General features: G+C 40.7%; 1 protein-coding gene across 2 annotated transcripts in view; it reads right to left on the bottom strand.

Annotated features, from left to right (window-relative positions):
• Window positions 1–20,135, bottom strand: part of hip1 (huntingtin interacting protein 1) — a 64,135-nt gene that overhangs the window by 27,258 nt on the left and 16,742 nt on the right. For both annotated transcript variants that reach the window (XM_042486192.2, XM_088078834.1), the window contains exons 2-6: window positions 7,187–7,250; window positions 6,251–6,393; window positions 5,972–6,028; window positions 2,667–2,747; window positions 238–314 (exon numbers count right to left, since the gene is read on the bottom strand). In XM_042486192.2, the coding sequence (XP_042342126.2) occupies window positions 238–314; window positions 2,667–2,747; window positions 5,972–6,028; window positions 6,251–6,393; window positions 7,187–7,250 (422 nt within the window). The remainder of the gene's footprint in view (window positions 1–237; window positions 315–2,666; window positions 2,748–5,971; window positions 6,029–6,250; window positions 6,394–7,186; window positions 7,251–20,135) is intronic.

Genomic DNA, 20,135 nt, shown 5'->3' with positions numbered 1-20,135 from the left:
AATTTCTGTTTTGTGCTGCTGAACAACACCTCTAAAATTATCACAATGAGTGAGTTCTTGTGTCTCTGGTGCATTATGATTAATGTATTCATCCAATTAAATTTCATTTCACACTTTAGTCGACGCAGTTTGAGATTTTACAGTGAAACTCATTAGTATCTGGATCCTGCCGTCCGGCCGACAATAACCACAAAAACAACAGGCAAAGCAGCAGCAGCAGCAGCACGCCGCACTCACAAGTTGTTAACGTCGTTCTCTCCCGCCTCGTCAAGCTGTCTGTTGGACATCTGCAGGTTGCCGGGGAAACGAGGGTTCTGAAAGAGAAGACAACAGGAGGAGGTTCAGCCGTCCTGACGTCCAACTGAGACGAACACATGACTGTTTACAGGCAAAATCTGATATTTTTGTAACTATTTACAAACCGAAGTGTAAGTGAGTATAAGTAAAAGTTGGAGGTTCTTCTACTGGACTGTTTCCTTTCTATAATTTATGTATAATTCATTTGAAGTAATGACTGTGTGCCTGACAAATTCAAATCCAATATTAACTCTCCTTTAGCATCTAACTCCTCAACAAGCTCACCAGTTTGTCACCAGCTTTGTCCATCTACTGTTTGGTGCCGAGCAGGTTTTGTACTCTGGGATTTTAGATGAAAGTAGCAAGAATGAACGAAAACATGAGACCCTGATGAAGAGCTTTAAACAATCTATAGCGCATAATCTACAGAGCATGGTGCATGTGCAACTCCACTTTCCTAATTAGACGGCACATTATCTGGGCGCAAAGTAAGATCATTCAGCCCCTTAATTAATCATAAGTGTGCTTTAAGCGTAACATGAATTCAACCAATCAGTGTCATCTTCTATTCCTCTTAAGAGGAAGGGGCCTCGACACCTGCCGAGCTGCTATTTACACGGCAGATTCTACAAGTTGGAAAAGCGAGCCGTTTCCTTCTGAGAGTATTACTATAAGCACAGTAACGTCACTGCAGCAATTATTGTGGGAATTTTAGGCAGCAGAACTTGACAGAGTAAACCAACAGTGAAAAAACAACAGTGTCGGATCAATGCAATCACTGCAAGTTTCTCACAAAGGACAAATAAAGGTCGCTCGTTAAATAGCAGGAAAAAGCTCTGAAAGTTTTTGTTGGTCAGTGGCGCTTTCTGCTGCCTCGAAATAGTAATCCATAAACAATGTGCCTGACCGCGCCTCATTTGAAGAACTACACGCTCATGGGTGCACAGATGGGCACAAATACACTTTCTACTGACACAATGTGGGTGCTGGCTGTGAAAGTAGCAGCTGTGTCAGTCTAAAACAAGCAATGACAGTTGTGACTGCAGTGCTGTGCGCTGGGTGTAAGATAGGATCCCTCGGGTTGATTTGCGTCGGTCTGTTAGACTGCTTACCCTTGAAGGAAGGATGATTTTTTTTTTTTCCCACCTGAAGACAGAGCCCTTTGTTTTTTTTCATAGTTGTCTGCACCACCTTATATAACAGGACTTCCTGTATTCAAAGTTTAGTTTGGTTAATTTCAAGTTTTTTTTTTTTACAGTTTTTACATTTAAAATACACAAAATAAAAAAAATATAAATAAGAAGTCATTATTTTTGATGCAGTGACAAATAAAAGCAAGTTTTGCTGACCAAAAAGGTGTGGGCTGAAGCCTTAGCTTTCCACACCTACCCTTTTTACGTTAAATGTTTAATTGTTCCAGGTTTTTACAGTAAAATTGTTTGCCAAAAAACTAAAACAATTATCTAAAAAAAGGTTCCTATTAAGCTCTGTAGGGCTGCAGAGAGCTGAAAAGTTGGGATGTGATTCTCTGCTGCTTCATCACTATAAGCGACACCTTTCACAAATCATGCGATCCATTGTTATTATTTAAAAAATATTGATTAGAGCAGCTTAACACAAAGGAGCTAAATACTTTTTTCTGCCACTGCTGGCTGGTAAGTTAATGAATCCCTCAAGTAAATGAAGTGTTTGGACTTTGAACTGCTCTAGGGCACTCTTTGATTTTGTCTCACTAGTTGAAGCCAATCAAAACAAACCCTGGCTCTGAATCAAACAGGCTGTTTGACTCACGCTGGATTTACATCAATCTGCTCTAAAATCTGTGAAAAATGCTCTGTTTCTCTGCAGCCAAAAATTATATGAAGTTTAATAGAGTTTAACAAGAGCAGATTGTTGATTAGTTGACCTGTATTTAGCTTAGCAGTTGTTTTAGACATTTGATCAACCTTAATGCTGATTTATAAGCGACAAAATTAACAAATTCAGAGTCCAAGAGGTGAAACAAAAGTTGACCAGTGGCTTTTTCTGGCAAAGTGTCACATTACTCCTTTTATTCTCATGTTACGTCCTGGCACACTGCCCTTTCAGGCCGCCTTCGCCCTTGGGTGTATATTAGCCTTCAGTGGAGCAACAACTAACCACGTCTTCCTGCGATAGCATCAACACTGCCTCTCGGCCCCTGCACGGCTCTGCTGTCTCATAAAAAGGCTACATTACAGATTCTTGAGAGGCCATTAGTGTAAAAGCCAGAATTTTCTATGAAGCCGCCCCCCCGCAGAGACATGCTGGCACTAAAAAGAGAGTCTGAGACAAAGATAATGAGTGATGAGGGAGACTGGCGCTGGATTTTATAGGCCAGGCTGACTCACTTTGATGTGGAACTCCATTTTGGTGATGAGCAGTTTGAGGTAGATGCTGCACAGCTTCCCATAGCCTTCACTCAGGTGACCCTGAGGGAGAGAGACACAGAGACGGGAGGAAGAGGGACATTAGCAGAAAGACACGATCAAAGGTAGAGAATAATCTTCTCTCCTGCTGGAGGACTTTAAGGTTTTGCTGGTTGAAGAAAGCAAATCATTTGGTGTTTTTGAGAAAATCCGTTTTGGCACTTTGGTTGAAGGCAGCGTTCAAGAAACATGAAAAGAGTGAGCAAAGAGTGGCCGTTTCAGAGCTGCAGGGCTGAATTATACCACAGCAGAATCTCAGGTTCAGTTTAGTTCACTCGGTGTGAAAACGTCCCTGGTTTGTGGAGTGTGGACAAAGTTGAAAAAGAGCAGCGATTTGGCCAATTTGCCTCTCACTTCCTTTTTCCTTGAGCCTGGGAGTGTTGGTGCTGATGACACAACAGGAAATAGAGGCCACCACCCTGGTCACAGAGACCAAACTTCCCGTATCCTCCTGCCTAGTGACATCAGCAAAAACTGAGTAATAAAAAAAACATTTAAGATTTCAGTGCAGAACAGACTCTACCCTAATGTTGCTCAAGACATAACTGTGGCTTAACCCTTTGAAACCTGGATTGACATCAGCTTTCTAATGCGGTGTCCATATGCCTCTCACAAGCATTCAAATCTTTCAAATGTGAGCAAAGGAGTTTGATTTCTTTTGAAAAAATGGGGAAAAAAGGAAAAAAAAAGTTCTACAAAATGACAAGAAAATAATCTAAAGAGAGAAAGAGACAGAGACAGAATTATTAGGATATTATCACAAACTAAGGGCAAATATCAAGAAAATGTTATAATTATTAGAATAATATATTTAAATTTTAAATGTACAATAATAACAATAAAAATGATAATAGTAAAAATTACAATAATAATTATTAGTATCATTTTTTTTAGAACTTTTCTTCCAGGCCATGTCCTATTTTATTATTTTTATATTTTTAAATTTTTTTCAGGTAATCTTCTTAAAGGCCTTACTTTTTATAAATGTGTTTCTCTGTTTTTTGGGACATTTCTTGGTAAGTTACTCATCGCCTTCCCTCCATGCTTTCGAAAGAAGTGACGCCCAGTCGCTTAGGTTTCAAAGGGTTTACTCAATAGACCTCATAAATTACAGCAGAGGCGTCTGCACTGATACTTGTGCACACTTAGATCAATGCAAATGTTGACACTAATGTGACTTTAAATCTATACAGACACCACATTCAACTTTTATTTCAAAACAGGTGAGAGCCGGATTACCCCGAAGAGAAACTCGCAGACTGTCTTATGTAATACTGCCGTCTGTTAGAAACGACATGGCGCTGGCAGACATTGTGTTTGGAGCTCTTAACAGTCACACTTGGCATGTTTTACACGGCTTTGTCCATCACAGGCCACGATGTCTGTCACCCTGACAGCAGCCAGCTGACGAGAAACAGATCATGTAATCTGATGGCCGTAACAAGGGGAACAGCTGGTGTCCGCACTCTGATAATGAATTAGATCTAACTAAGTTTGGTGGGGTGTTTAAAACCAGTTTCTGTGCAAGTATTTGATATTTATTTTCTTCAGTCTCTAACTTAATGTAATACAGTTTTGAATGCAGGTGATGTAGACTGATGATGAATTTTGATATAATCTTTTATTAACTGAGATATATGTCTGAAATTTTGTAGTATGGCCTTTGCGTTACTATTTTTCCTTGTGTTTTTTTCTATATAATTTATTGAAATGTTAGTTGTCAATTACCAACCCAAGTGGTTTAGAGGGTTGACCACACGTGCCACCATAGAGCTTGTCAGCCTAAAATTTTTACTAGCCTTACTTATGATGTGCATATAATTATTCTCTCTGTACTTTAATGATACAAATGAATAAAACACGAGCTTCCTTAATTATAATTTTCCTTATTTTCAGTGTGAGCATTGCTGCTACGTGTTGCACCTCTGGCCACGCTTCAACTATGATGTCAGAATAGGTGTTCACCCGCTGCTGTCAGAGGGCAAACTGGGACTTGTTTAACCTAATTTGTTGTTCCTGACCACATTGCCAAATGAGGGACTCCCTAAAACTTGGTATTTCCTTGGAAAAGTGAGGTTTTGCAGGTCAGAGCAGTACACGCTTTGGCAAGCTCTGTGAACACCTGAACACGGGCACGTTCACACTTCATATGATAACCTCTGTGCACCTTTGTACGAATACAGAGCAAAAATCTTTTCGGTTTGATGAAAATGAGAAGTTGGACTGACTGTCAAAACTCCTACAAAATGAGATCAGTTTATTTGATACATGTCAAGTATGAAGGCATACAGAATGTACTATTCATGTTTCCTATAATTTGTATATTTAGTGTCACATCTATGTGCACTGACATTAATAGTCTGCTTTGTAAACCTGTTTGGGTATCTATTAATGCTACATTAGATACTACATTAATATCAGGATACAGATCCCCAAACTAAGAAGATTTTTGTTTTGAGACATAATTTAGTCCATCTAAATGTCAATATGAGCCTGTTTATACCTGGTTTTAGCATGCATTAGCGTAGTGACCTCAACATAACAGACCTGTTTTCCTCCACTGGCTCCTCCCTGTTGGTTTTATGATTGATTTTAAGATTTTACTGATCACTTTTGAAGCTCGTCCGGGTCTGAGCCCAAGCTACATTACAGAAATGCTCACCTCATATGAGCCATCTCTCGGGTTTGGAACGACCTGCCCGATGAAATAAGGCTGGCAGATGTGACTTCTTTTAAATCACCCATTTTTATAGACTTGCTTTAATGTGATGTATATTTGAATTCATTCATTTTAGTTTGTCTTTCAATTAATTTTTTAATTTATTCTGTCTCAATCTTGTTTAATTCTATTATTAGTTCTATTATTTCCGTGTTTACTGCTAATATTCTTTGAATTGTATTTACTCCTATTGGTATGTTTTTTTTTATTTTGTAATTTTTCCCCTCTACTTTAATTTTTTTTGGCCTTAGTTTGGAATTACTGTTTGGCTCTAATAGTTATGTTGACCCTGCAAGAAGCTCTTTTTGCTTTGTAAACTCTGTTTTAAGGGTGTTCTATGAATAAAGTTTTTATTATTATTATTATTATTATTACAAGCGGACAGCCGAGAAACATCACCATTTTGTCACCAGTAGAGAAGATCAACTATGGCACAAGTCGTTCTTCTCGTGATTGTTCTGTCTGCTGTGATGTGACCACATTAATATAATGATCTGTGTCTTCTTACCCACATCCTGCTCATATCAGTTAGATCAGCCTTGTTCCTCATGGAGTCCTTTATCACCTGGAGGGACGGCACACAGAGGACAGAAAGAGTTAACGAACTGGACTCATCACGAATAATTACCTAAATGCAGATGAGATGTTACATAAAACAAAGGATGAATCATTAGCAAAAATTAACTGTGTAGGACAGACTTTCAATACAAGAGAAACAGACGAGAGATCAGGTCTGTTTCGTGATATGAGTGGAAATGGTTACAGCATTACTGCCATCTCTACGTACGTTTGGATGGCCGTCTCGCAGCAGCTTGTGGAAGACGTGGCAGAACTTCCAGCAGAGCACGGCGTTGCTGGAGAGAGGGAGCCGGTTGACCGCCGCCCAGAAGGTGTGGGCGCCTTTCTCATGATGGGTCCCCAGGATGCAGGGTGACGGGGCCGGTCAAGGGTTAATGTCTTATTAACGTGTGTGACATTTCTTTGTCTGACATTAGTCTGGCTCATGACTCATGATCATCTTGTCTTTTTTATTCTTTTCCTAGTTCAAATTTATCTTTGCCAATCCTCATCCAGAAAAAAACATGTTTTCACAATCAGTTTAAAGTGATTTTTACTGAATTTTTATGTCCTAACGTAGTAGTTTCTCTTGGTGCAAGAAGACAGAGATTACCAGATTACATTTTAACTTATTATAACGTTGACAGCTCAGACAATGCTGTTACGTAATTGAAAATAAAGATAAAAAACATAAACGAGCTGCTGATGATGTGCAAGAATCTGTACGATAAAAACAAACATGATTAAACTAGTGTTTGCTCTGCAGATTATATTTTTAAAAGCAAAATTGCATGTTTTTAATATTCAAAATAAGCAAAAAAAAAAAACAAAAAAACCAGAAACCAGAAATCCAAAAATAATGAACCCTAGATATTTTGTATTTACTTTTTCCTCACCCTGGGACTCTACTGACTCCAGACAGCACTCCTCTCTGTCTGTGCAGCTTTGTGTTTTGTCTCACACATGACTAAATTAGCTCTGCAGCAGGACCACATGTAGACGATGGGGTTACACTAAGTTTGTTGTTTTGATCTTGCACTAACGTAACCCTGCAGCCGCAAAAGAACAGACACACACACACACACACACACACACACACACACACACAGAAATCAGGATAAACACACTTCCTCTCCTCACACACACACAGACAATATGAGGATATTCCTGGCATGCTTTTCTTTGACAGCGACCTCCTGTGTGTTGATGGCCTTATTGATGCTGACAGCCTGTGAAGAGGAGGAGAGGAAGGGCAGAGGAGAACAGAGGAAAGAAACAAAGAAACAGAGAACACAAATCAGCTTTTTTCAAACTGCTTACAAAAAAAATATAGATTCAAAAACGGTTTCATTTTAAAACTTGACACCCCTCCAACTTTCAGGAAGTTACTTTCTCCTTTTCTAACCACCTGGGGAACTGGAAACAGCAGTGTTTTAAAATAAAGGGTGATTGACCCATTTTCTGCAGCGTTAGTATTCAAGGCAGCAGCTGAGAAGCCTGAGTGCTTTTGAGGAGCTCTGCAGACGCACACATCTGTCTCATCAAGTGACACCTATGCCATCACATCTCTCCCTACGTGTCCCACCTGCAGAGCAGTCACTTGTTTCAATCAGGGAGAAACGACAGATAATGTTAAAGGGGAGACTTCAATATTTTACAAACTGGGCCACTCTCTCTCTTTAGAAATGGTACAATCGCAGTGGAGGTAGTAACAGCACTGAATGTACAGCTGTTGGGATGTGTGTGAGATTTTGATGTGTTATAGGTGCAACCCACCGCTGGAGATTTAAAATCAGCTAGCTCAAAGCTGTTTCAACAGCATTCTGTCTGAAATCCATGGCTGTAGCTCACTTTGACTTATGTCCTTTGAATCAGATGCGGCCGTTAAATACAAAAATTCTCTTTCTTTAATATAAAGTTTTATAGTTTAAACAGGGCTCAGTGGGACGTTCAGTGGCAGCGCTAAAAACAGGTCACAAATGTGCAACATGTTTTGCCGACACTAGATATCAAATAAAAGCCAGAGACTGTATCGTATTAAGTTGCTGTGAGCTGTAAATTCACCACCTCTAAGCAAAAGATAGAAGATTATGTTATTTCGGAGCCTTACAGTGCAGAGTGTCTCTTCCACTGTGAACGAAGAGAAGCCTGACAGTCAAGAGCTCTCACCCTGCAGCAAAGTCTGGGGACCAAAATGTCCTCAAGGGCACACTGCACAGCACACTGACTAGCAAAAAATCCAAGTAAATGACTTGACTTGACTTGAAGCTATTTCAGTTAACTGAGGGGTCTCTGACTGATGATTCGAGTTTCCTACTTTCAGGGGCAGCCCCACTAAAATCCCACACTGGAGAGGAAAGATGTCGCTGTTGTTTGGTTCTCTGTAATATTTCAAATACAACTTTGTAGCAGTCCTATCGTGCGATTTCTGTGTAAAAAGGGCTCAAGTGACTAATAGAGACAACAATTTTTGAAACTGGTCCAGCATTGAGCAAGAGCGCTGCAGCAGGAAACTGTGAAACAGGCTGCAATGCAACTACTCGGTGCATTTGTGCACCATCAATTTACATCCAATAAAAGTTGTTGTTTTAGATAACACTAAGGCAAGCTTTCCAAACTCCAACACAACAAAATGTTCATTTCACTGTTCTCTCCAGTCCCACCAACCCCAGCTTACTGTTGTTTTCCTGCATCAAGTCACCTTTTGCAAGAGTCCAGCGTTTATTTATTAGTGCCAAGGGGTAAATTTGATATGCTAATAGGAAATTCAACATTCCAAAACAAGACATCGGAGCATAAAAAATTAAAGGACATTAAAACTAAATACATCAAAACAAGTATTATCTAGTAACAAAGTTTAAGAACTCCAACGGACGAAACTTGTGTGAGACTTTGTTGGACACAATAAGAAACAGACCCAGTGAAAAGTGAGAAAAACGGTGAATATTTCTGTAAGGTTATTTCCATCATGCTGTCAGACACTTTAAATAACAATCTGAGCTTGTCAGTGGCAAAAACAAGCACTTTGAGTGAATGTAAACGAATAGTACCAAATGCCACAAGTGGTTACATTGCATTGTTTTGCAGCTGCCGGCTACAGCGGTCTCTCTCAGTCCTGGACTAATTTCAAGAGTTGTTGTCTCTATTAGTCACTTAGACACAGAAATGTGGGAAAATAGGGTCCAGATTGAAAAATACCCAGTGTAAGAGGGCAAGGGTTCAAAATAATGTTTATGATTCCTCTTCCTCTGTTACCATAAAAACCCACTTCCTGTTCCAGGCTGAATTACAGGATTTGGGATCATAAAATAAAAAAGAATAGAAACAATCATCATCTCTATAGAGAGCATGAACAAGAAGCAGTCACTGAAACCAACAGACCTGAGCCACTTCCAAACAAGAAGCCTGCCTTCACATTTACGAGGAACGAGTTTGGACTGTGAGCAGGCAGAATAAATGAGACAGCACCAGCACTCACGTGTGGATGATCAGGGGAGTATCTGTCTGTGCTGTGAAATCTACTGAGGAATGTGGGCCAGGCTAAAAATGAACCCCGTCCAACTTCAGCTCAAATTAAAGTATCATCTAACTTGTCTTACAGAAACATTCGAGACTGGAGTTAAAGATGCATCCTAGAGGCTGAAGAATTCCTGCTGATATATGCAGTTAGACAGCAATCATGACAATTACAAAGTTGTTTTGGTGCTGGTTTTTTTTTATCTCAACAGGCTGAAATACAACAGGCTAGTTGGTTTCGATGGCTGCGTTTGCTGCTGTAGAGCAGGTAGCGTTGACAGTGATTTTCCTCAACAGGCATTAGTGTCAGTTGCTGGTTATAACCCCCCGTCTTTTTATTCATTCATTAGATAGAAAGAAAGGAAAACTGTCTGGTATTAAATATCACAAACAAACAATCTAAATAGGAGGATGAATGTATTTATAAAAACTGCAACACTGCCACAAATATTTGATGCACATCGTTCATAGCTGGACTTTGAACGGTATTAACTTCGTCTGTAGGCTAAAGCTCAACAAAATATTAATACTAAATATTACATAGCCTGCTGACGTATAGATTATAGAAGCACAAATACCAAGAAAAAACTGACCAATTATCAAAATCTACAAATTTGGGCACGCAAAATGCTTCGTTTCTGAACTTGCACCTCTTAACAGCCAAGCTTGGGAGCGAGGAGTCAGCAGTTAATATTTTTATTACACTAAAATGGGTGTGTGACTGTACTAGAGGACGTTAAGACTGCGACTCTGCCCCCTGGTCCCAACTCTGGATCGTCATGGCTTTGAGCCTCTAAAAAACTCGGCCAGATTCCCAGAGAGGAAAGCGGCTCCATCCAAAGTGGGATGGATGCCATCCCTCATGATAAACCAGGTTTTCCCCAGAAAGTATGCCAACTATCGAAGCCGACATCGTTTGCTGGACACCACCTCGACAGCCAGCGGTTGAATGATGACACGAATGATGTCATCACTGGTCAGATCGGGGATGGGTCCAGAGAAAATAACGTACACACCAACTCTATGTTAATTTTGGTAACTTTAGATTGGCGTAACCGGATGTCATTACCACCGACGTGAATAACAATCTAACCAAATCTACTCTTAGCCAGAGTCAGCCGTTTCAAATTTGACTTGATGTCGCCCGCTCCCCCAGGGATACATTTGACTATGGCCGCTGGTGTCACTAACTTCATGTTTCGCAAAACAGAGCTACCAATTACCAAAGTTGTGTCCTCAGCGAGTGTGTCGCTGAGCGGGGAGAACTTATTTGAAACGTGAAGGGGGGGTGGGTGGTAAACTATACTTATTACAAGTACTCCTAACGCTAAAGGAGGTCGAAGAGTAACTAAACATCTGACACACCGAGCAGGAGAGAGCAGCAGAGGAGGGAGAAGAGGAGGGAGAAGAGGAGGGAGAAGCCATCGCTAACCAGAGAGAGGAGAAGGATTTGTCCATCCAATAGTTCTTCTGACAATTTCACTAAAACCACAAGTACTAGCCTCATGGAGGTACTGAGGTAAAAGGCATTCTCTGGGGATTATAAATATTTGTACAACTTTTCAATGCAATCAGTCTAAAAGTTGTTGAGATTTCTCAGAGTGGACTGAAGTGGTGGGACGACCAGCTGACAGACACTGCCATCCGTTGAGCCATGTTGCTAACATGCTTAAAAATCCTGTCCTCCTTCTTTCTTTTTTCTCTGTGTCCCATCAAAGTTACGTTAGGCAGCCAAACAGGAAAGCTGTATGATGAAAAAATGTTCCTGCTATAAGTTCCAGGCCCACGCTGTTTGAGTTAAAGCCATTTCAGATGCTTTTCAAAACAAGGTGTTCTGGAGCGGCATCTGGCTGACACATCAGTTGCACATGAGGGGGAAATCAAGCCAAGAAAACGCCTCTCAAAGCAAAACCTGCTCCTAAAATACTGTCTTTAAACAAAATCAAGCCAAACATGCACTTTGTCACTATGATTTGAGTGGTAGGTGAGTGCGGTGTCTGGGGTCAGGGGAGGACTTAAGGCCTGTTTCATAATCTCACTTCCCACAGATGTCCTGAGTCTGCTCCTCCTCTTCCAGTATGCGAGCTGTCAGGACTGGAAGTTCACCATGATGAATCATTGGAGGAGGAGGAGCAGGTCAGGAGGGGTGGGGAGAGAAGGAGGCAGGAATGAAGGAGAGAGCATTAAGGGAGCACTAGTAGATATCAGTGTCCCTTGGCTGAGACAAACCCAACACACTCTGCTAAAATCATTAGTTAAATCTCTGAACCAGAACATCAGCACCCCTCTGGATCTTTAAGTATGCCACCAGCCAGGTGTCGCCAACTGTTTTAAATCTAAAATGTCTAGAGAACATTTTATTTATAACTATAATCCCTTCAAATGCACAGCTCAAAACAAAAAACTAAACTGGGATTAGAGGAAAAACAATCTGCTCAAACTTCAGCTGCTGAACAACAACAGAGGATAGACTGCAGCAGCATCCACACATCACATCTGAATGACATATTATCACTCGCTCGAGTGAGCTGACAAACACAACTATTGTTTACTCTGAAATCTAATTTACGAGTAAAATTCAGATGAAGTCACGGGAGAGGTTCACTAAAACAAACTGAGGGCTGGTGGAGGAATGTGGAGCTGCTGTTTCAACGTCATCCACCCTTCTGCGTTCAGCTCGTAATCCTGCCAATGACGAAGAGAAGCCGCAGCGTGCGCCGTAAACACGGCGACGGACCATGCTTCCACTCCTGTCATTAAACATGCACGATGTTGATTAAACATGAGCACCGGCTACAAGTGCAACACCTGTCCTGTTGCATCAGCAGCACAACCTGAGCCAAGACTCTGCTGGCTGTGTGTGTGTGTGTGTGTGTGTGTGTGTGTGTGTGTGTGTGTGTGTGTGTGTGTGTGTGTGTGTGTGTGTGTGTGTGTGTGTGTGTGTGTGTCAGTCTTGTAAAGGTCAAAAACAGCAGGGCTTACGCTGCCCTGTCCAGGCTGTGCAGAGAAGAGCAAGAAATAAGACTGCCACGGTTGAACTTACAGTCTGTTTCCTCTGATCGAGACCACAGGGGAAAGGTCACTGAGCTAAATTTGAGCATCTGCTTCATGAGATGTCACACTTCCTGTTTACAAATAAACTGCAGAGTTCGTCAATATAGAGCACAAACTCACATGTACTTTTTTTTTATCTTCACAGCTGAAGAGCACATAAAACAACACCTGCTTCCTTAAAAAAAAAAAAGTCTTTTGCATTAAATGGACCTAAATTAAAGACTTAAGGTCCAGTTGCTATTTTTTTTTCTGGCGATTTCAACCTAATTATGTCACCAATGTACTATAGTTGATCTGATACCAATTTCAATAACGGAAATACCTGTGATAAAATGCCTAAAATGCTGTATCAGGTATCAAGGCTATGTGAGATTCGATAAAGAAGTTTCACACCCAATTACAACATCACTGGTAATTATTCTTCGTTACTCTAAAACAGCAGCCTGTGCAGCTACTGACAATTACTGTTTAAGAGCAGAATGATAATTGATTAGCTACGTGTACAATACACAAGGCTTTAGTTTAAAAGGTGGTATCAGCGTTGCCAATTTCAACACCAGCAATCTTATACAGCACATACATCAGAGTTAGTAGTATAGAGCTGTTAAATTATTATTTGTTTTTTATGCAGTGATATTGGATTGGTCCTCTGTTACAGCTGATAAGTAATTTCAGATACTGGAATCCCTATTGGGAAAGAAAATCTGAACATCTCTACTAAGTAAAGAACTTTGACCATGAGATGTTGAAAGATTTAAGAGGAAATAAAGTAAGTGGACCTGGACTTAAAATAATTTTGCCATACTTGTATTTCTAACGTCAAGAACACAGACAACATTTAACACTCTGTTGGTTTCCAAGCATGAAACACGGCTGTCTTTTTAAAATCAACATAATGTTTCCATAAACCCATAAAACTGCATATTTTAGAGCTGGTTTCTGTCCAAGTTTTGCTCTCATTGTCAATAAAAACTATAAGTTTGATGATGGTGTAGAGGCCCACATTTAGCATGATGCAATCATTTCAACATACTGGCTTCTTTTCCTCCACAAGCATTCAGCCAAACATTTTTTCAGTGTGAGGGCTGCATATTTCCTCCCAGACACTGCCTCTCTATCAGAGGTTGTATTTCCAAAATCAAATCCATTATACGGCCAAGACATTTTGTTCATACTCTGGTCACATCTGCCCTGCATTAGTAAAAAAAACAAGGCCTTTGTGTCATTTCCTGTCACTTTCCTGGTTGCTAATCTGTCAAAAAAAAATCCAGCATTATCTTGTATTGTAATCAGTATGAGGGTCTCACAGTAAAAATGACACCAGTCTTTAACTAGAACATTTTCATGATTGATATCAGCTGTCAAAGTCACTTTTAAATCACAATAAAAGCAATTTCATCCCTGATTCTTCCAGTGTCATGTCATTTCAGCTTCCTTTTTCCTCTCTGTCACTCACACCCAAAAATCAAGGGATGATTGAGAAACTCCCAGTGCAACTGGTTCCCACATGAGGATGACCCAATTAGCCCACAGTGAGACTTTGTACTTTGTGTTTGGGTTGAATGAGGGTGCCAGCTGCCTGGGACTCCTGGCATTGGCTGCTGGCATCGATGCATCATTGACCTATCAGCTCCTCGCAGCGCAGCCGCGCAGACCAGCTGACGGAGTGAAACCGTGAGAAATGAAATCAGAGGTGAGAAGCAGACGATTACGAGGATGAAGGGCAAACATCAGCCCTGAGGGAGTCCTCTTTAAATCAGAAACCTACGCAACTGCATCCACAGGGGGCCAACTTTGACTCTTTTACTTCCTTTCATCCTTCCTTCATTTTTAACCGCAAAACACAGAACTCTTTTTTGCATCCCGGTATCTACAGAATTATCTTTTTTTCTCTCTGCAGCTTTGCTTTCGAACAAAGTGTTATTGATACAGTGTTGAAAGCATGTTAAGTTGAGTCTGGCAAACCCCAATCAGCCCTTCTGCAGAAAGCAGGGCATTGATATGCTGATCGCAGCCTGGCCGTGTCCACTGAGGGGTCAGTGCACACAGAGCCCAGAGAGAGGAAGCATCTTATGCTTGCTAAATCAAACAACCCTCGCTCATTGACTCATTTCCCCACCCCGACTCCTCTGATGGATTCACGAGCGCATGTGACTAATGCATGCCTCGGCAATTCAATGTCCACGTTAGTCCTGGAGATATGTCATCGTATCGTGGTCACCCCATGGTGGTAGCGGAGAAAAGACAGCGCTCTTGGTTATTTTTGTCTTTGCTGTGGCACATTTCATGTCAACATTAATGATGAGAGGAACCCGCAGCCGGTGTTCAATCATGAGAAAATGACTGTGGAAAACCTCTCCAGGGCCAAATGATAGGGGGCAGAGTAAATTCAGAAACACTTGCTCTCAGTGGGTTTAAATTCTCATGGTCGAGGAGGTGGAGGAGGTATGTGTGACCTCCATGATTTAGTGTGGGAGTGAAGAGAGAATAATCAGAGTTACAGCGCTGTGATTATATGATCATTTAGGTCTAGAGGGAAGACGACACAGAGCAGGAAGCACACATGATAGACTGAGCAGTCGTGTTATCAGATCATCATTTCTGACTGTCCTGTCTTCACGAGAGAAAAACTCAAAATTAGGTCCAATGCAGGTATTGGCTAGGTAACGCACTCCACACATTTATCCCCAGTATTTTTGCACCATTTTCTTCCCCTGATTTATCTTCAGTTTTTGTGATGTGCTGTGATTAGTCCATGAATCGATTAAACAGTTGACAGAAAATTGAAGAGCAACTATTTTGGTAACAGGCAATCACTGTAGTCATTTTTCAAGCAAAACAGTATAAATTATTCAGTGGTTCCAGTGTCTAGAGGATCCTTTGATGATTTGCTGCTTTTCTCTGATTTAGATTATTGTAAATCAATATGTTTTAAATAAACAAGTCATTTGAAGATATCACCTTGGGCACTGAGAATGGTGGATGGACATGTTTTGAACAATTTTATCTGAGGTTTTTACTTACACTGCCAAAAAAGAAAAGAAAAAAAACAAAACAAAACAAAGTAAGATAGTTGCAACCTTTGTTTAGACCTTGGAAACTCTGCATGCATTTCCCAAGTGTACTTAAAAGAAAAGGTTAGCATGCACAAACATCCAGGAAAAAAAGTGCATTACCAAGTCATTGTTATGCAAGTCAAAAGTAGGTTTCAAGTCTTTGCGGTCAAGTCCCAAGTCAAGTCCTGGCTCAGGGCTGACAATTCCTTGAAGCCTTAAACATGTCTTAATGTGCTCTTTACCAAATGCAATGTCACTTTAACAAAAGAGTAGTAATACATCAAATTTACAAAAATCATCAATGCTTTTTTAACAAGTTTACTGGAAGTTGTGTCTTCGTTTCAATTCAATTTTTTCAATTTTCGACCTGCACATTTTATATGGATTAAAAATTATCTGTTGCATCATTTTTTCAAACTGACGCTCAATCACTTAACTTTAGTTCTTCATGGGTCTCTCCTGCAACTTGACTTGATTCTGCCAGATCGGTTCGAAAAAAGTAGATCTGAGGAACTAATGGCGACTTGCTGGGAAAAACAGCATTCGTGTTTGGTGACTTAGAAAATAAAGGTATTAAACTGACTCATGGAATACTTTTTAAATAACACATTCTGAAATCTGTGGGCTTGGAGGAAGATATTTTCAAGTGAAAAGGCTTAAGTCTCAGTGAAGTCACAAGTCTTTGGTGGTAAAGTCCAAGTCAAGTTGCAAGTCTTCTTCGATCCCGCCAAGTTGAGTCTAATGGCATCAAGTTTGTGATGTGTAGGTCATGTGAATCAAGTCCACACCTCTGCCTATGACCCTCAAACACATCAGTAAACTCCATTTGTAGCTTAAGACCAAATTTATACCTACAGGATGTGTATTTAATGCTCTAGTTAACGCCGTTGCAAGGAATGATATTCTCTTTTATCAAGCACTTGTCCCAATGAAGAGAGACTGTAACTTATAAGTAAACACTTGCAATGGACCCAATTGTCCTTAACAAAACTACATTACTCTTAAAAAACTAACCAAACCCAGCTAGGGACAAGGACATGCAAGCATCAAAGTGCTATCTGACTTTCTATCTAGAGCGTATAAAAACACTCTTTCAAGGGATGTATGGTATAACATCTGTATGTCATTGGCATCTGCAGATAAAAGCTTTAAAAACAATCATCCAGGCCTTTAAATAAGGATAAGTTATACATTTTTGTATGAAAATGTTAAATAAAAATAAATATGGCATGCTTAACATGTAACCTAAGTAACCTAAGTTTCTGATTTTGCCCAATGACTGTGCCTAAGAGTAGGCATAATTACATGTTAGTTCCACTTGATGTTGTCTGCAACAAGGTAGACAAAAATATGTGCATATATTGGCATCAATAATTGGCCTACGTGAGTTGAATATACTTGCATAATTGACATCAGGAAAAGTATAATATTGTGTAATATCGTACATCTGTAATTTTCACTCTTTTCTTGAGGTTTCAGAGTATATGAACGGTGGTCTGGGTGCAATGTCGCAGCCACAGGTGGCAATACAGGGGGACGGGTATACAGCGAGGGGCTGGAGGGAGGAATGAAAACAAGAAACATACACATCTGTCTGTGAATGCAGGAGTACTGTTATGCTGAGGTGCGGCGGTGGAGGCACGGTCATTGTGGCTGACGCAGAGGGGGTGGAGGAGGTGTTAGTGGTGGAGAGGGGAGGAGGGGTACAGGCGCTCAGTCAGGCTTCCTGTCTTGGCACACCCTGCACTGCCCATTTCCTGCCTGCCTGCTGAAAAATGCCCAGCTCCATCCCCCTTTAGCTAACCCTGCTCAGTCGACCCAGACAGTAAGTCAGGCCGAACACTTCATTCCTTCGACCCTCTCACATTTCCTGCCAGACTCTTCCAGGTGTCTCTCAAGGAAACCACAGTTCATAAACAACTTGGGTCTCATATTCGTAGCTCTAGTTAGCCACAGTCCTGTAACGCAGGGTGCATGTTCTTCAAGGGAACACAGCAGCTTCATCTATAATTGGTTGGCAACATTAAAACTATGTGAATTAACGGATGGCTAAGTTGCACTTTCGCTGCACTTGCTGCTCTGCTGCTCCATCTGTGCCCAGACTACAATCTGCAATGAGAGAGTGAGAGAGAGAGAAACACAGCTTCAAAGAAATCTAAATGTGTTGGCAATGCTGTGTGTGGGTACCCCTGAGAAAGAGGAAACCAAAACAGCCAAGTTGTGGGTCGTAAGACCAAAACAATGAGCCGAAAGAGGCTGAAATGCACCATAAAGCCAAAAGGCGCAATAATCACAGGCAGCCTCTCTCTCTCTCACACACACACACACACACACACACACAGTTATTTGATCCAGCTGTAATATTAAAATACAAAAAATAGCAGCTTTAAAGTTCCCTGATACAGTTCAAGGTTTGTTTACATCACAAACTACTTAGTTTTAATCCTGTGTGTGAATATAACTGCAATTCAAATGATCCAAAAATGACCAGATGGGCCTTAAATCTCAGCATTTCTCATGTACTGGAATGGTATCAGGCTAAAGCAAGGTTTGACCGACTAAAAATATATGTGCATTTCCCTGAAACTCCCCTCACGGTTCAAGAGGCATGACCAGAAATAAGCCGTGTAACTGAAAGTCAGCCTCACAGTGTGTTTCACACAAACGCACATCCTCCTTCACCATGAAATGGCATTTTTTTATGAACACTTTCAAAAATCAGATAATAAATGGAAAAGCAAATGACCAAACATTTTTCCAGAAGTAACTCCACCCGATTCTAAAGGTCACTCCTCTGAACAGAGCCCTTCTGTGTTGCTTGTTTAAGGACTAGTTTACGTGTTGGATTTGACATGAACATCCGCTCTCATACAACAGTCACTCCACACCTCTCAAAAAGAGCCTGGCTGGCACTGAGGAGAGTTGTTTTTTGAGTGCCTATTTTTCCTGTGTACACGAATGCAAGCAGGAAGGAGGAAAATAACAAACTCATAGAGGTCATGTTATACCAGCCTCATTTGAGGGACGTGTTGTCTGAATATTGATCTGCATTATTATCAACAGCAAACCCAATCTGCAAAATTCTTCTCAAAAATGATGGTGCAACTGCCAATCTATGTTGCCTCAGCATCTATCAGCCTAATCAGAAAGGCTGACGGGCTGAAATTACTCTCAGACTGTAACCGGGAGCTTGTTTCCACAGAACGCACTGAGCATCTTCCAGCCCATTAATAACAGAGCATTTGGTGATGCAGATAAGCCCAGTGGGATGACAGTGTCTCTAAAGAGCCCATTAGAAAGCATGAAAACATAGCGCTTCAAGATATTTCCAGTGTGTGACCTCAGTGCACCGGGCTCCTGTTCCTGAGGCCAGAGGTGGAGGGCAGCAGCTGGTTAAAGACACACACATATGCTGAAGGCCAGGCGGCAGCATAATTAAGCTCTCAGGCCCACATCCCCATGGCAGGTTTATGAGCCTCTCCTAACAGGATGGCTTTCTGCAGCCTCGTGTGAAGGAGCCTTGGCTCTAAAGCTCCACTTCCTGCAGGACCGGGGATGTCATGACGGCAGATTATAAAAGGAACATCTGTGCAGCTCAGCGAGGCTCCTCAGCCCACTTGCTCATTACTCTCCAACGTTGAACACGCATGAACATCACAGAGTTTGTCTGCGTGGGTTCGTTTTTCCTGAAGGACTTGATGATGGCTTATGTTGTGATCTGACACCAATTAAACCTCCTGCAGCAGACAGACTGTTGTCAGTGGGCTTTAAAGAGCCGCAGTCTGTTTGACTGACAACTGCCAGCTCAATTTGTTAAATTTGTTCAAGAAATCTTTTGATGAGTATAGTTACAGACTTTACTGAAGTGATGTGGAGGCAAAAATAGATATGAAAATCAGGGATGACAGTTTGCTCCTGTGTACATACATGTGTTTAAATTTAGTTTATCAGCATCAAAATAATAATAAGAATAATTAAGGGTGTAGTGGTTCACTAAATTCACTGTTCGGTTCAATATGGTACTGTGGTATCACGTTTTCGGTACAGCAAAAAAGTAGAAATGCAAGAGAATTTTCCTTAATTTTAAATTGTTATATTTCATGCTACTTAAATTCATATATTTATTAAAACTAACACCATAAGGTATGGCATTTTTTGACTTTGAACAATGATGGAGCTATACCTGAGCGACTTATCTTCTCAGTAACATAAAAAAACAGCTTCTTATAAAATACAAATTGTAGTATTGTGCTTAATGTCTGATATTGCCCTGTTTTGATAAGATGATGACAAATCTGATGCTAACAAATGAATCAGGTGCTTTTGTTTCATTTCTTTCTTTTCTGTTTGCTTGTGACATGTGGAGCTGTAACTAAAGATTATTTTCATTATCAACGGATCTGAAGCTTATTTTCTTGATTGCTGAATTGTTTGGTCAGTAAAACGTAAGAAAATGCACATATATTTTCCCAGAGCTCAAGGTAATGT

Source organism: Plectropomus leopardus, chromosome 6, assembly GCF_026936395.1.
Source record: "Plectropomus leopardus strain MGB_pleo_1.0 chromosome 6, ASM2693639v1, whole genome shotgun sequence".
Classification (NCBI taxonomy): domain Eukaryota; kingdom Metazoa; phylum Chordata; class Actinopteri; order Perciformes; family Serranidae; genus Plectropomus; species Plectropomus leopardus.
The sequence above is the reverse complement of the archived record's forward strand: the minus strand, read 5'-3'. Positions and strand labels throughout refer to the sequence as shown.